The sequence below is a fragment of the Pelophylax lessonae genome, assembly GCF_965119305.1.
Source record: "Pelophylax lessonae genome assembly, chromosome: 2".
Classification (NCBI taxonomy): domain Eukaryota; kingdom Metazoa; phylum Chordata; class Amphibia; order Anura; family Ranidae; genus Pelophylax; species Pelophylax lessonae.
The window spans coordinates 443989614-444004084 of NC_138769.1; the positions used below are offsets into that span (position 1 = coordinate 443989614).

Below are 14471 nucleotides of genomic sequence, written 5' to 3' on the forward strand. Positions count from 1 at the left end.
ATCCTTCCAGAGCCTGGAGCGGCTCTACCTAATCAGCTGATGGCGGGCAACAGCTCACCATCGGCTGATTCTGAGTCAAATGAGAACAAAAAGTAAAATGTACGTATGTATGTAGTAAAAAGATCTGGCCATACTTCTCTTTTAAAACCTGGGCTTCAACAGCCATGCTATAAAAAAATAGTGAGTGAGAGGCAGGATGTGATAAAGGCCCCCGAGACAGAGCAGGTCTGACCAGTTTGGGAAAGGCGAGGGAGCGCATACTAGTAGTCCCGAGTAGGTCTGTATACCAGGTTCTCCTGGGCCACATTGGTGCAGTGACAATCACTTCTTCTCTTGCTATAATTGTAGATTAGGTAGAATGCTTATTGGAAGGAAGGAATAAATTAGCTTGAAAAGGAGACCAAGGGATTATCAAGGCATCCGTTGCCAGTGATAGAGAATCCTTAAGTCTTGGCCACACACAGGAAGCTTGTTGGTGAAGCTGGAGTCCAAGATAGCCACGTCCAGGATCCATTTCTGACATATCAAGTGGACGATGCAAGGATGAAGGGCCCATTCCCTTTGATCCAGGCATTGGTGGCTTAAGTAATCCACATTCCAGTTGTCCATTCCTGGGATGTGGACCGCAGAGATTGCTGGAAAGCAAGTCCCCAAGTGAGTTTTTGAATCTTTAGGCTGTGAAAGTAGAACCTTCCCTCCTGGGACAACTTTATTTGATTTGTCACATGCCTCACCAAGAGACATCCTTCCTCAAAGGGCATGTGTTTGAAGGCATCTTAAAGGCAGCTTCAGCAATCCAGGCATTGAGCAACAAAATTCTGCGCATGTGAAAGGAGATTGGAACCAACCTGGAAAGTGGCTTCATTACATGTTCTAGGGCATCCACACACAAAAGAGCAAGACAGAAGGCAAGTGTATTTGCTCAGATAAAGCATGGTTCTATAATACACAATCGTGTTGGTTGTTCATTTCCCTAGTGCATTTAGCTGCAGTTTGACAGAGAAATCACAGCAATAGCTTTAAGAGCATCTCAAACTTACTATCTATAGAACATTTTAATGAAGGAACATCTTCAATTGGTACAGTAAGATGTTTAAGACTGAGATGGCAGGATGGCAGAATTAGTTACCAGAAAATGTCAAGAGAGCCAGCACAGCAAGTGTTTAAAACAAGAATTTATCGCAGGATCACTTAGAGTTAAAATTCCAAGGTTCTGTATACAGGTCTGGTGGTGTGGTATGCAAGGCCGGCTGTCAGTTAAACTGGATGGACTGGTGAGAAAAGTCGCAAAGCACAGAGCCAGGACATGGCGCAGACTGGCGGAGTCTCCAGCTAACACAACCGCCGCTGTCAGTAAACCAAGAGCAAGCAGGAGGGGCAGTCCTCAATTTGTTTGATGCCATGTCTCCATCAGATAAGCAAGCCCCATGGCAATAGAACGCCTTATATGCTATCAGTATGGCTGTAATTGGACCAATCAGGGACGGAGATGGGCCAAGCCAGCTCCACAAAGCAGAAACCTGTGCTTGTAACACTAGGAAGACACGGACAAAAAGAACGAACAGCTGCTCGGGATACTAGCAGCTTCCTCTTCCTTCTCAATTAACCTTCTGTGCACGCCCAAAGCGAACCCTCACCGTAAAAATGGTGCCCACATATAGGAGACCACAGGGGCAAGAAAGACAGTAAATCACAAACTCATTGGAACTTTTTATGGAGTTAATCTTGCCGGAGGAGTCCTTAAAAATCTTTTTCCGATGTTTTACAAAGCGACATATCTTGCATCTGATCTTTTTGCACTGAAACATGCCAGTCAGATTACAAAAAGGAGACTAGGGAATTGCAAGAGGTGGCAGCTGTGTTAGAAATGGCCACTGTTTTTGACATTTTGGCTCTTCTATAAAGGACTCTAGGTATTTCTGACAGAATAGGGCTTAGCTTAGGGTCCTGCAGGAGGATGCCCCAATGGCGCTGAATAATGCTCTCCATCTATTTAGGTTTGTAGTGATATTGAGTGATAAACTTCACTTTTGAGTTGGCCATCAAAGGTGTGGTTCTAAACATAGGGGTTAGGGTTGGCGATCTAAAATGGCTAGATTAACTAGATCAAAATCATATCCCTTATCAGGAAACGTATTCATCAAAATCCTACCCTGAGCAATGTAATCAACTTCCAGGGTACAATTTTTTTCTCAAATGGCAAAATTGGCCTTTAGGGATGTTTATTTGGGATGGTGACAACTTCCAAAGTGGAGTTACCCGCAGATGGCGTAAAATGAGGGATTCCCAGTCTTGTTTAAGGCGCTGCGGGTGAATGCTGGTGTTGATCATCCCTGAATTGAAGATAACCTAAATGTCAAACTGTCCACTCTGTGTTCATGAACTGGGAATGTTTTGTTTGAGATTCAGCAGGTCTCTTTACCTGTAGAGGCATGGCAAACTGGAGAAGAATCAAATCCGGTGTTCTAAAATTTTGTCGGACCCGTGAAAAAAAATCGGACCTCGTCACTTCCGGTGACAGAGCGTCACAAAACAGTTGATAGGAGTCGTCCGTGCGCATGCGCAGAAGACATTTTTCGAGGTTTGGCAAAATTATAACAGAGAACGGACAGGTGATTGAGAGAAGGCGGGGCTGAGGTGCGACGGGACGGAGGCACATATGCAGAGCTGGCGGAGGAGGCGGGACGGAGGTGCGGCCGTGTAATAAATGCAGGGCTTAAGCGACTCCCTGTTTTATTATCTTTAGTAATTATCGTATTATTTATCCTTCGGATTTCATGACATTTAGTATTTCTATAATGCAAAATAAGAAATACTAAATGTAATGAAATCCTAAGGGTAAATAATACGATAATTAGTAAAGATAATAAAACAGAAGGAGTCGCTAAAGTCCTGCATTTATTACACGGTCGCACCTCCGTCCTGCCGCCTCTATTCAGCTCTGCAGATGACGCGGCGGTGTCTTCCGTCCCACCTCAGCCCCGCCTCCTCTCATTCAACTGGTCGCTCTGTGTTATAAGTTTACCAAACCAAGATAATGTCTGGTGCGCATGCGCACTTGAGACTCCCATAACCGGAAGTGACGAGGTCCGATTTTTTCACGGGTCCGACAAAATTTTACAACACCGGTGTTCCGTGAGAATTACCTACCCTGTGAGAATTACCTACCCCTCGTCACTTCCGGCCAGAAGCATCTGAGCAGCGCAGCAGTGCGCATGCTCAGAGCGCCGGATACCTAATGGCAGAACAGAGGAGCTTACTAGTGCGCATGCGCACTAGTATAAAACGATCACGGTGTACCGTGAAAAAAACCTACCGACGCGGCACTTACCTAAAACAGCTGTGCTGACATACGAGTCATCCCCGCTCCTGTCCCGGTCACTTCCCTGCTCACGGCAAGTAAATATAAAAGCGGCTGGCGGCTCAGTGATTTATGTTTTCATACAGCCGCCGCCGCTTTTATATTTACTATCCGAGAGCAGGGAAGTGACCGGGACAGGAGCGGAGATGACTCGTATTTCAGCACAGCTGTTTTAATGTAAGCGCTGCATTCCATACAGTGCCGTGAACCGGAAGTGACGAGGGGTAGGTTTTTCTCACGGGTAGGTAATTCTCACGGAACACCGGCAATGCCAAAGCTTTTGCACACAGCACAAGTGAGCATATCCACATTTGCAAGCATATTGTTTGAAGCTTTAGGAGTCAGAGGTTGAGAAAACTTCTGCAGCATTCTCTAGCACAGTCTACTGGTCTTCATTTCTTTCTATATCTGCCTCTTCTAGTTCAGGCATTTCAGGATCAGAGACGGTGGAGCTAAAGAAGGGAAGTGTGTTTTAGAACAAGGTGCCAAGGTGGGCGCCAATGTAGGATCAAGTGCCTGAAGTGAAATTATAAGCAGTCCCTATGGGGTGGCGTTGGGATGGGGTTCGGGTCCAAGGGCTGATTCACCCCAAAAAAATGCACTCCAGATTTATTCCGGATGTGTTTCTGCATGCTTTGGATGCTTTTTTAAAAAAATTTTTTTTTCTTTTTTTCCACTTTACAGGGGTCTGTTGCATCTTTGATATATTCCAGTGCATTTTGCCACGTTTCAGATATTCCAGTGCATTTTGCCACGTTTCAGAACAGGAAAAATGCAGTATGCTCTACTTTTATTTTCTGGACCTGGAATGCACTGGTGTGAACTATGAAACTATATAACCTGCTTTCCATGCATTTTTTATGCAAAAAAAAAAAAACCGCAGTGGACTGCATGTTGTGTGAACTGTCCCTCAAGTTTTTTTTTTTTTTTTTTTTTACTGAGGTTGCACTGATGCGGATGAACTGCTTCTTTTGTGGTATTAGAAGACAGTGATGAGCTGATCTGAAGACAAAGATATTTATTAGTTAAGTTCAGAGTGATTTCTCCATAAGGGTGATGAGGTCCATCAACTTAGAACACTAGTAAACTAAAGACTCACAGAGATGGATAGGGGTTTAGGGAAGGCACCCAGGGGTCATTTCCTCAAAAGCTTTACCAGTGTCCAATCACCTGAAGGTATAAGCCTATAACCCAGGGTCTGTACTGTTTTGAACTGTACAATTAGGATATATTACTGCACATGTGGGTCCTTGATCTTGTCTAGAGATACTTCAGCCTTCCTAATACTAGTTGGTAAAAGGGTCCTAGCATTCAGACCTCACACAATTGAAGAATGAAGATAAATAAAATTTACAGGCATGTCACAGGGGTGAATGAATTACTTATAATACTTTACAAAAGAGCCATTTTACTTAATTCTCTTTTGTATGTTGTCATTAAAGTTTACTTTTGTGCCATCTTGATACTTGGTTTACTCTCTGCAAGCACAGAATTCAAATCTTTGCAGGCTTATCTATACTATATTTGACAAAAGCTTGCAAGGTTAGCAAGAAGATGACTATTGTGTAGACAAATGTCTCAAATGGAGCACAAAGTTCATAATGTAAAGAGAGGTTGTTGTATCCTGCATACTGAATGTCTTGGTCTACAGAAAAAAAAAATCAAGAATCTTAGAGGGCGAATACAGGCCAAGTTATTCATCAGAGAAAACCACTTTGCTATCACTTGATAAGTATAATAAAAAATCCATTTACCTTTTCTCCTCTTTTCACCCTGTGTAGCTGTAGCTGGCTGATTGCTTTTTTGGTTTCTTTGCGGTTGCTCTTGAAAAGCAGAGGAGAAAAAAAGGATCAATATTTAGGACCAAAAAGCCAAGCTTCAGAAATATAGACAGCACTGTTTGATGCCAAGAAAACAAGTTTTTTTGCAATGTTATGCTATTTTAGTAATTTTGCATAATATGTTGGAGAATGATCGCTTACACTTGTGTATTGAAGGCAGCATCATTAAAATACTGTATGTATGGAGGTCATCTTTAAAGAGACCCTGGTCTCTACAGGTTTTACTCCACTGCAAGAAAAGACAGGATTTATCTTCTCCCACCTCTCTTCCATTCTAGCACTGCAGCCCAGTTGAGACATTCAACCTTTGGACCAGGAGTTTAGATGCCTGTGTCCCCTGCCACAAGCTGATTATTTCTGCCCGCCCCCTAGGTCACTACAGGACACAGCAATGATGTAGGGGGTCAGAGGAAGGAACCAGCGGACAGAGAGCGACACATCTGCATCTGAAAAGCCTCAGCTAAAAGAGGCTTTCCAACGGGGTGGATTTGATTTAAATCAAATCGATTTAAAATCACTAGTAAAAAGGCTTGATTTAAATCAACTGAATTAAAAACATAATTTTTAAAGAGCAACTGTCATCTGTCCTGCAGCGGACGCACTGACAGTCCTATGCACTTTAATGGGACGGCTGGTGATGTGGCAGTGACACAACAAGGCAAGGTACATGGTGGCAGCAGGTGAGCGGATGCCTGCTAACAGGCGCAGCCATGATGGATCTGAAAGGACAGCTGTTCTTTAGATGGAAGGACTTATTCTTGCTGGTAGTTAGAATCTTTAATATTGGCAAACAAAATGAAGGTTTCCTATTTAGAATAATAATCTGCCAGGTTAGAAAAACAGCAATGTCAGAACTGATTCAATCATACAGTTTGTGGTGTACATAGATTTGCAAAACAAAGGGATAAGGGAATATTCCTGAACTTTGTTTTATCTCATGTTTACTGTGAAATTGTGTGAATGCATCAATGCAGTGCATGTTATCTAAGGCCCCGTTCACATAGGGGCGACGCTACTTCGCACCGCGCCGCGACCTCGGAGCGGCCGCCACGGACTTCATAACATTGAAGTCTATGGCGGTCGCCTCCTGGTCGCCCCAAAGAAGCTCCGGACCCTTTTTCTAGGTCGGAGCGACTTGTGTCGCTCCTATTAGAACGAGTCCGCAGCTTCCCTATGGGAGGCGACCTGTGAGGCGACCTGTGAGGCGACCAGGTCGCCTCACAGGTCGCCCTAGTGTGAACCGGGACTTATCTTGCAGAGCTTAGATTAATTGAAGGAGTTTATACCAAAAATTTAAATATTGCAGAATATACAGCCTTATGCTACATAAATAAGCTCCAAATTAGAAAAAAAAAAAAAAAAATCAGATTTTAAAAAATAAATCATTAGTTTTTATTCACCCTGCTTTACAAGCCTGCAGCACTGGAACAGAGGAGAGGTAGGAGAAACATGGTGCTGCAGAGGAGAGTATATGCCGTGTTTTCTTGTAGGGGAGAGAAACTTTTAAAGCCGTTTAGAGTAGAGACACAATCTAATACTTCTAAAGCTTTTAAAAAAAGATGAAGATTGCAGATGTGTGAACTGTCAGGATTCTGTGAACTCCTATTTTCCTGTATGTTTTGGTAAAAATCACAGGGATATACATAGCATCATACAGTACATAAATCCCAGCTGCTTGGATTCATACATTGTATATTCCTTAGAGGATCAAGAAAATGGAAAGGTTTATTTTTAATACAGCAGGACAACTATTTATAGAGCACAATGGACATCTCATCCTTTGAATAGCCTTACTCCAAGTAATATAACTGAATTTCTTTTAAAATGTTAAAGTGGTTGTAAATGCAATTTAAAAAAAAATGATATATATATTCATTAACAAACAGGTTTATATTTACCCGCTCTGTGTAGTGGAACTGCACGTAGCAGCCCCACACATACTCTTCTCGGGTCCCCCGATGATGCTTTTGGGCCCCTCCTTTTTGACAGATGACCCCACAGGAAGCTGCTTCCTATGGGGGCACTTATGTGGGCTCACTCCCGAGCCTCACTGTCTGCATCTACAGACACAGACAGCAGGGCTTCACCCACCGCTAACTCATCACTAACTTTGATTGGCAGAAGCAGGAGACAATAGCCCCTGCTGCCTCAGGATCGAGTGAGGGCTCAGTTAAGTAGATAGGTTTGAGGGGGTACTACTACCTAAACATTTTTTTTACCTTAATGTAAGAAAAAAAAAAAAAGAAATCAAGAGTTTTCCTAGCAAATACATGGAATAAAGTGAAATCATTATTTACTAAGCTTGGTGAATAGTCACTTTGCCAAGCAAACTTTCCCTGCTCTTTTACTGCAATGAGCCCCGTCTTCCATATTCTGTCTGCAGCAAATGGGAGCTTTTAGTTGGCCCTGCTCACCCATCAAATTTATTAAGGAAAGCAGTTCAACAGCCAATATTAGTGCTCTCACTAGACAGTAGGAAAGCATACGTTTTATATACATACAAGTTGACATTCTACAGTATTGGTACAGCATTTCTTCCCTTCCATTGGTTCATACATTATTTGTATGAAATTGTTTGATGAATCTGCATTAACTATAACCACTAGCACCTATGTCCTAGGAGGTAATGCGTTTGTTTCTAGTTGAAAATGTTAAATATATAAAAACATCTAATTCTTAGTTGTTAACGTATCACTTTGCAGCATTAGAATTCAAGCACAGTCAGTTACGGGACTTAATGTTAGGCTATGTTCATTTAGAAGTCAGAACTAGGCTTAAATGATTCCATTTATGTATCCCTTTCTGTCTTTTCTACATTTTGTCTATCAGCAATTCTACCACATTTTTTTTAACCACTTCTGGACCTGAATATTTTAAAGGCAGCACCTGCTCCAATCACATACCTACTGCTCTTGCCAATCCTACCACATCCCTGTACTCACTGCCCAGCAACATTTTTTAGTTCTCAATTCAGTCCTTTGTTCTGAGCCTGGTTAATAATCTGCTACAACCTTTAAGGGCTCATGCACACTGCAGCGCAAAAAAAGCTGTGCTTTTACAGGCATTTTATTTCTCTTCAAGAAGCTTGTACTTTTCTGTGCTGTTTTACAAGTTTTATGAACCTTTGTGCTTTTGTGAGCATAGGCTTTTTTTTTTACCCACAAACCCTCACCTCAGCTCATTTTTCCATGTGTGTGTGCGCACACTTGCTTCTTTTGCACTTTTATGCTCACGCTTTTTGGGTGCTCATGCATCTTTTCGGCTCGAAAGCTCCACCCAAAAATGTGAGTTTGGGGGGTTCTGCCTGTAAGCTCCTGAAAAGGCCATAGAGTGCATGGACACATTGGATAACATGGAGAGGAGTTTGCAAGCAGAGCAAAAAAATAAAAAGCAAAAAAAAAAAAAAAGCAAAAAAAAAAAAAAAAAAAAAAAAAAAAAGCTCAATAGTCTGTACCAGCAGTTCCTTTGAGATGCAGTCTGCATGGACCCTAAGGGCTCTTTCACACGGGTGGTCCGATCAGATCCGCCTGTCAGTTTTTTAGGCGGATCTGATCGGATGCCCCATTCAGCCCTATGGAGCAGCGGATGTCAGCGGTCCACCCGCATCCGATCCTGTCCGTGAAATCCGGACGGATGGAAACCCTATTTTCCATCTGTCCTGGGGATCGGATGGGATCGGATGAGAGCGGACAGGTGGTCCACTCTCATCGATCCCCCATAGAGAGCAGCGGGGGCTGTGACACCTCCCTCTCCGCCATGCAAGCTGAGACGGAGCTGTCATCCGTCGGCTCAGCGGGGATCGCGGATCGATCCCCGCTGAGCAGCACAGATCCACCTACGGAGGCGGACCGTGTGAAAGAGCCCTTAAACATACACAATGGTTCTCTGCCTAATAGGATGTAATATATCACTACCCTAGCACCTTTCTCATTTACTATCAACAGTTACACACACACTAAATCAGTAGTCATAGTCACCTGATTTCCATACTGAGCGCCTGTATACAAAAAACGCTGTATATAGTAGAAAATGAGCCAGGCCAAGGATATGATCATCATGGTGATGAAGGCAATAGCCACAAACACAACCGACTGACCACTAATAAATTCCTGGACATGGCGAGTGCCTACAGTAATCGTCATCTTCACTGGAATTTGTCTTCTTAAAACTTCCATAATATCCATGCCTTTAGGATAACCAACCATTATTACGACTGTATTGCCAGTTCCTGCAAAAAGACCAAATAATAGGATACAATTATTGTCAAAGCCAACACAAAGAACTGGAATACAACTCATTGTGCTTGGGTCCACAGATAAAATAGAATTTCTGCAACTTATTAAAAAAGAAGAGGTAAAATAACATGTAAAATGAAAGGACTGAAAACATGAGTACCCTGGTTTCCAGAAGCTGACAACAATTTAACATGAAAACCTAGGTAGACAGGAACAAAGCCAGGCAGACCCATTTTAATAAAGCAAAAAAAAAAAAAAAAAAACCCTGCATGTGCAGAGTGTACTTCTAATTAAAATCTCACTTTGAAGTTATTCTGTAAAGAGCCAGTCCACTGGCTCTGAACAAAAACCATGTGTACACCACATGCAGCAGTGGAGGCAAGCCTCACACAAACATAAGTGGCATATTCTTTTTGCACAGCAGAAAAATCAATGTAGTCACACTTCAGCAAGTAGTTACAATGTAATAATACAACATACAGAGCATCTGGAAAGTGTTCATAGCCCTTCACGTTTTCTACATTTTGTTGTTACAGCCCTATTCCAAAATTGATTCATTCATTATTTTCCTTAAAATTCTACAAACAATACCCCAGAATGACAACATGAAAGAAGTTTGTTTGAAATCATTGCAAATTTATAAAAAAAAAAAAAAAAATCCTACATGTATATTATTAGGTATTCATAGCCTTTGCTCAATACTTTGTTAAAGAACCTTTGGCACTAATTACAGCCGGACTTCTTTTTGAGTATGATGCTACAAACTTGGCGCACCTATTTTTAGGACGTTTCTCCCATTCTTCATCGCAGAACCTCTCAAGCTCTATCAGGTTGGATTGAACAATCGGCTCGATTGGAGAAACCGTTGGATTCGTGGACAGGTACATTTCCTAACATTAAAAGTAAGCAGCTACAGTATTTGTAACTGCTGACTTCATTTTTTTTCTGAAGGAGCCTGGAGCTTTGCTTTAAGCAATGGAGGTGTATGGATTATTTAACCGCTTGCCGACTGCGCACAGTATATTTACTGCGGCAGTCGGCCCCGGCCAGGCAGAGCGACGTAGGTCTACGTCGCTCGCCTGTCACTCCTTCCAGAGCCAATAGCGGGCGGGCGCGCGCCCGCCGAGGCGCGCGCCCGCCTCGGCTCGTTCACGGAGGAGTGCGGGAGTGTGACTGGCGGACCCGATGTCCGCCGGTCACACTACGATCGCCGCTACAGCGGGAGAAAGACAGAGCGGCTTGTGTAAACAAGCCACCTGTCAGTTCTCCCTGTGTAAAAGTGAAGATCAAACAGTTCTACTATGTAGAACTGTTGATCTTTGTTTTTACACTAGTAGACCTGTCCCTACACAGTTAGAATCACGCCCCTAGGACACACTTAACCCCTCCCTGTCCAATACTGTTAACCCCTTCCCTGCCAGTGTCATTTTTGCAGTAACAGTGCATATGTATAGCACTGATTACTGCAGTAATGTCACTGGTACCCCCAAAAGTGTCAAAAATGTCAGTCAAGGGTCCGATCTGTCCGCCGCAATGTCGCAGTACCGCAAAAAAAAAAAAATCGCAGATCGCCGCCATTACTCGTTAAAAAAAAAAACACCAAAAATGACAAAAATCTTTCCCTTTGTTAGTAAACGCGATAACTTTTGCGCAAACCAATCAAAATACGCTTTTTGCGATTTTTTTTACCAAACATAGGTAGCGTAAAACAAATTGGCCGAAAATTTTAAAAAATTTTGATTTTTACATTTTTTTTTGGGGGAATTTCATATAAAAAAAAGTGAAAAATATTGTTTTTGCAAAAATTACGCTCTTTTTTTGTTTATAGCGCGTGATCAAAAAATCGCACAGGTGATCAAATACCACCAAAAGAAAGCTCTGTTTGTGGGAAAAAAAGGACGTGAAATTCGTTTAGGTACAGCGTCGCACGACCGCGCGATTGTCCGTTAAAGTCACGCAGTAAAAAATCGCAAAATAACCCCTGGTCTTTTAGCAGGAAAATCCTCCGATGGTAAAGTGGTTAAGAATTAATTTTCTTTATTTTGGTGTCACTTTAACTTCTTTTTATTACATCCATGAACGTCCCCGGGTTGCAGTAGTGATACCGGGATCATGCCTACACCTCCAGGTATCATCCCTGTATTTAATTTTTTTAACTGGCAGTTCCCTTTGTAGCAGAAGCCACTCAATCACTTCTGCGGGTGGCGCGAGGTCCCACCCCATCCTGCCACCGCCTCTCCCGGGCAATCCGATTGCGGAGGCCGGGAACATCGGCTGCACAGAAATGCAGAGAGGAAGGGACTTCGTTCCTCTCCCTCTGTGACCCCCGTTAACAGGAAGCGATGAGTATGTCATCACTTACACCTCTTTGTTGACAGGAAAGCACCCAGACTGATCTGTGTCTGATCGGCTGCATTGAAAGCCAGAGGAGGGATTTGGGGACTAACAGACCCCAGATCTCTCAAAGAGGACCTATCACAGCCCATGCTGTCACAAGAGATGTTGTTCAGCCCTTGTGAAGGCAATAAAGTAAAAAATAAAAACATGGAAAAAATAAAAATTAAAAAAGAAGGATCCCCTCCCGTCCTTACGCACAAATGAGAATGCATACTTTACTCCCGCATGCATATGTAAACATGCCACATGTGTGGCATCGCTGTGAACATTAGCGCAAGAGCAATAATTCTAGCACCAGACTACTGCGTAACTCTAAACTGGTAAACTGTAAAGGTGTTTAAAGCAACGCCTATGGATAATTTTTACCATATTTTGCCACCATTCCATTGGCAGATGCAATTTTAAAGCGTGCCAGGTTAGCTGTTTACTTGGCGTATCATCATCTTTTAATTGGGGTAACTATTTTTTTTTTTAATTCATTAAAAGTGTTCTTTTTCCAAACCAATTGAGTTTGAAAAACTGCTGCACAAATACTGTGTGACATAAAAACTTGCAAGGATCGCCATTTTATTCTCTAGGGTCTCTGCTATATTATATATTTATATTTGGGGGGTTCTAAGAATTTTCTAGCAAAAAAAGTTGATTTTGACATGTAGAAGCGGAATGTCAGACATGTCCTGGATACGAAGTGATTAAATTAATATTAAACAGACTTACGAATTTGAAAATGTAAGTAAAACCCACATCTGCCAATGCGGAGATGAGTAAAGCTGTCAATACAGTCTCCAAAGTTAATTACCATAACTGACCCACCCTGGATAATAAATGATCATGCTATTAATGCTCTTACAATGAAGACTAAAATTGGTACTTCAAAAAAAAAAAAAAAAACCCACGAATGAGCCAAACCAAGTTGTTCTCTGCATTTCATGCCAGACAACACGAGGTTCCTGTAATCTGACAGACAGACAATGGAAGTTCTGTTGAGTTTAGCAACACAAGAGCTGGTAACAGAGAATATTTTATTGCTAATGCAGTGCAGGAACTGCAAACTCAGGCATAAAAACTCAAGGGAGGAATATGCCCTAGGACATTTAACTAAAGTATTCTAATAAACCACTAAGATAGCTTGAATCCATTTACTTAAAAATATGAATCCGCAACAACTATGCGTAAACGGAAAATAAAATGGAAAAATACAGTGCTTCTAAATAAATGAGGCATATACTTCCATCCATATAGGCCAGGCTCATGCAGAAGGCAGATGTCCAGACAGGTGCTGGGAGAGAGCTGAACACACGAACAGCTTGACTCAACCTCTCTTGGCAAAACTATGTCAGCAAACCCCCAGGGACACTCTGTGCGTAAAGAGAAGGACAACTTCCTATTGCTGTGTCCGTTTATATCATAAGGGGAGCTTTAACTCATTCACAGCTCTTAGACTATATACACTATACCTATATAGCATTATCTGAAGACAAGCAGATTAGCAAACAAAACATAAGAATTTAATTCAATTTATGCAAAGTGCAAACTAGACATAAAATATATTCTGATTTAAGGGTTTGTTTCACAGTGCTTAGAGTATGAAAGCTAAAAACACAATTGGCTGTTAAACATTACAGCAAAACAAAAAAAAGTGCAGGGAAAAATACATCAGCACTTTTGCTTTTAGCTACATTTGAAAGCCTACTTTGCAGTTTAAAAAAAAAAGTTGAAGTTAAATAGTTGTCCAGCAGAGGTAAAGGGGAAAAAAAGCTGCTTTGCAATAAATCACCTCCCCCTGCATAATCACTGCTTTGTGGATCAGAGCCCATCTTCTGAGTTGAATGACGTCTAGATTCAAAGTTCTCTGAACCTAGGCTGGCATTGACAACCCCAGATGTTTTGTCATTCCGTCAGCATGGGGTTGTACCACGTTCCTTTAGCAAGCTGATTGCCAAGAGGCAGGGTCGGCTTTAATGTAACCATTTGACCAGTCACCATATTGTGCTAAAAAAAAAAAAAACTGCATCCTTTGCACCCCTTTATTCCTAAAGGTTCTTATAAAGGAATCTTATTTTTTGAGGTTTAATAAAAGCTAAAAAAACGGGACACTCACAAACAAATGCACTCTCAGTGCCATTATCTGTGCATAGTATGAGGACATGGTACCTATATAATCACCAATTCAAGGGGAGGTCATTACCCCAACTCCCCACACATATTGAACTTTAGGTTCATGGTACTTCATATAAAAAAAAAAAAAAAATATTACCACGTTTCCATATAAAATCAATCTGTCTGCTATCATTTATCATAATACATCAGGGCTTGACAAATTTGCCTGAAATCTAGGAGCCAGCTAAAAAAGTTAGGAGCCAGTTTTTTTTTTTTAAACTAAGTGCCGGTTCACACTCATGCGGCGATCGCATGTAATATCGGAGCGCACTGCTCCTTCATTACATGCGATTGGCTGTGCGGTGCGAGTTTAGCCATACACTTTGTATGGCTAAATTCGCACCGGACCCGCAGCAAAGACGCTCAGGACCCTTTTTTGCAGCCGCATCAGGATCGGATTGCACAGCGGTTCACATTTGTGCGATCCGATCCTGTGCGAACTGCAAGATCGCACTGCGATATGCGATCAAACTGGGG

At 42.0% G+C, this 14471-nt stretch overlaps 1 protein-coding gene across 1 annotated transcript in view; it reads right to left on the reverse strand.

Annotated features, from left to right (window-relative positions):
* The window catches only part of RNF149 (ring finger protein 149), a 68428-nt gene that overhangs the window by 24372 nt on the left and 29585 nt on the right, over window positions 1-14471 (reverse strand). The window contains exons 2-3 of the mRNA XM_082245399.1: window positions 9180-9430; window positions 5116-5184 (exon numbers count right to left, since the gene is read on the reverse strand). Of these exons, the coding sequence (XP_082101525.1) occupies window positions 5116-5184; window positions 9180-9430 (320 nt within the window). The remainder of the gene's footprint in view (window positions 1-5115; window positions 5185-9179; window positions 9431-14471) is intronic.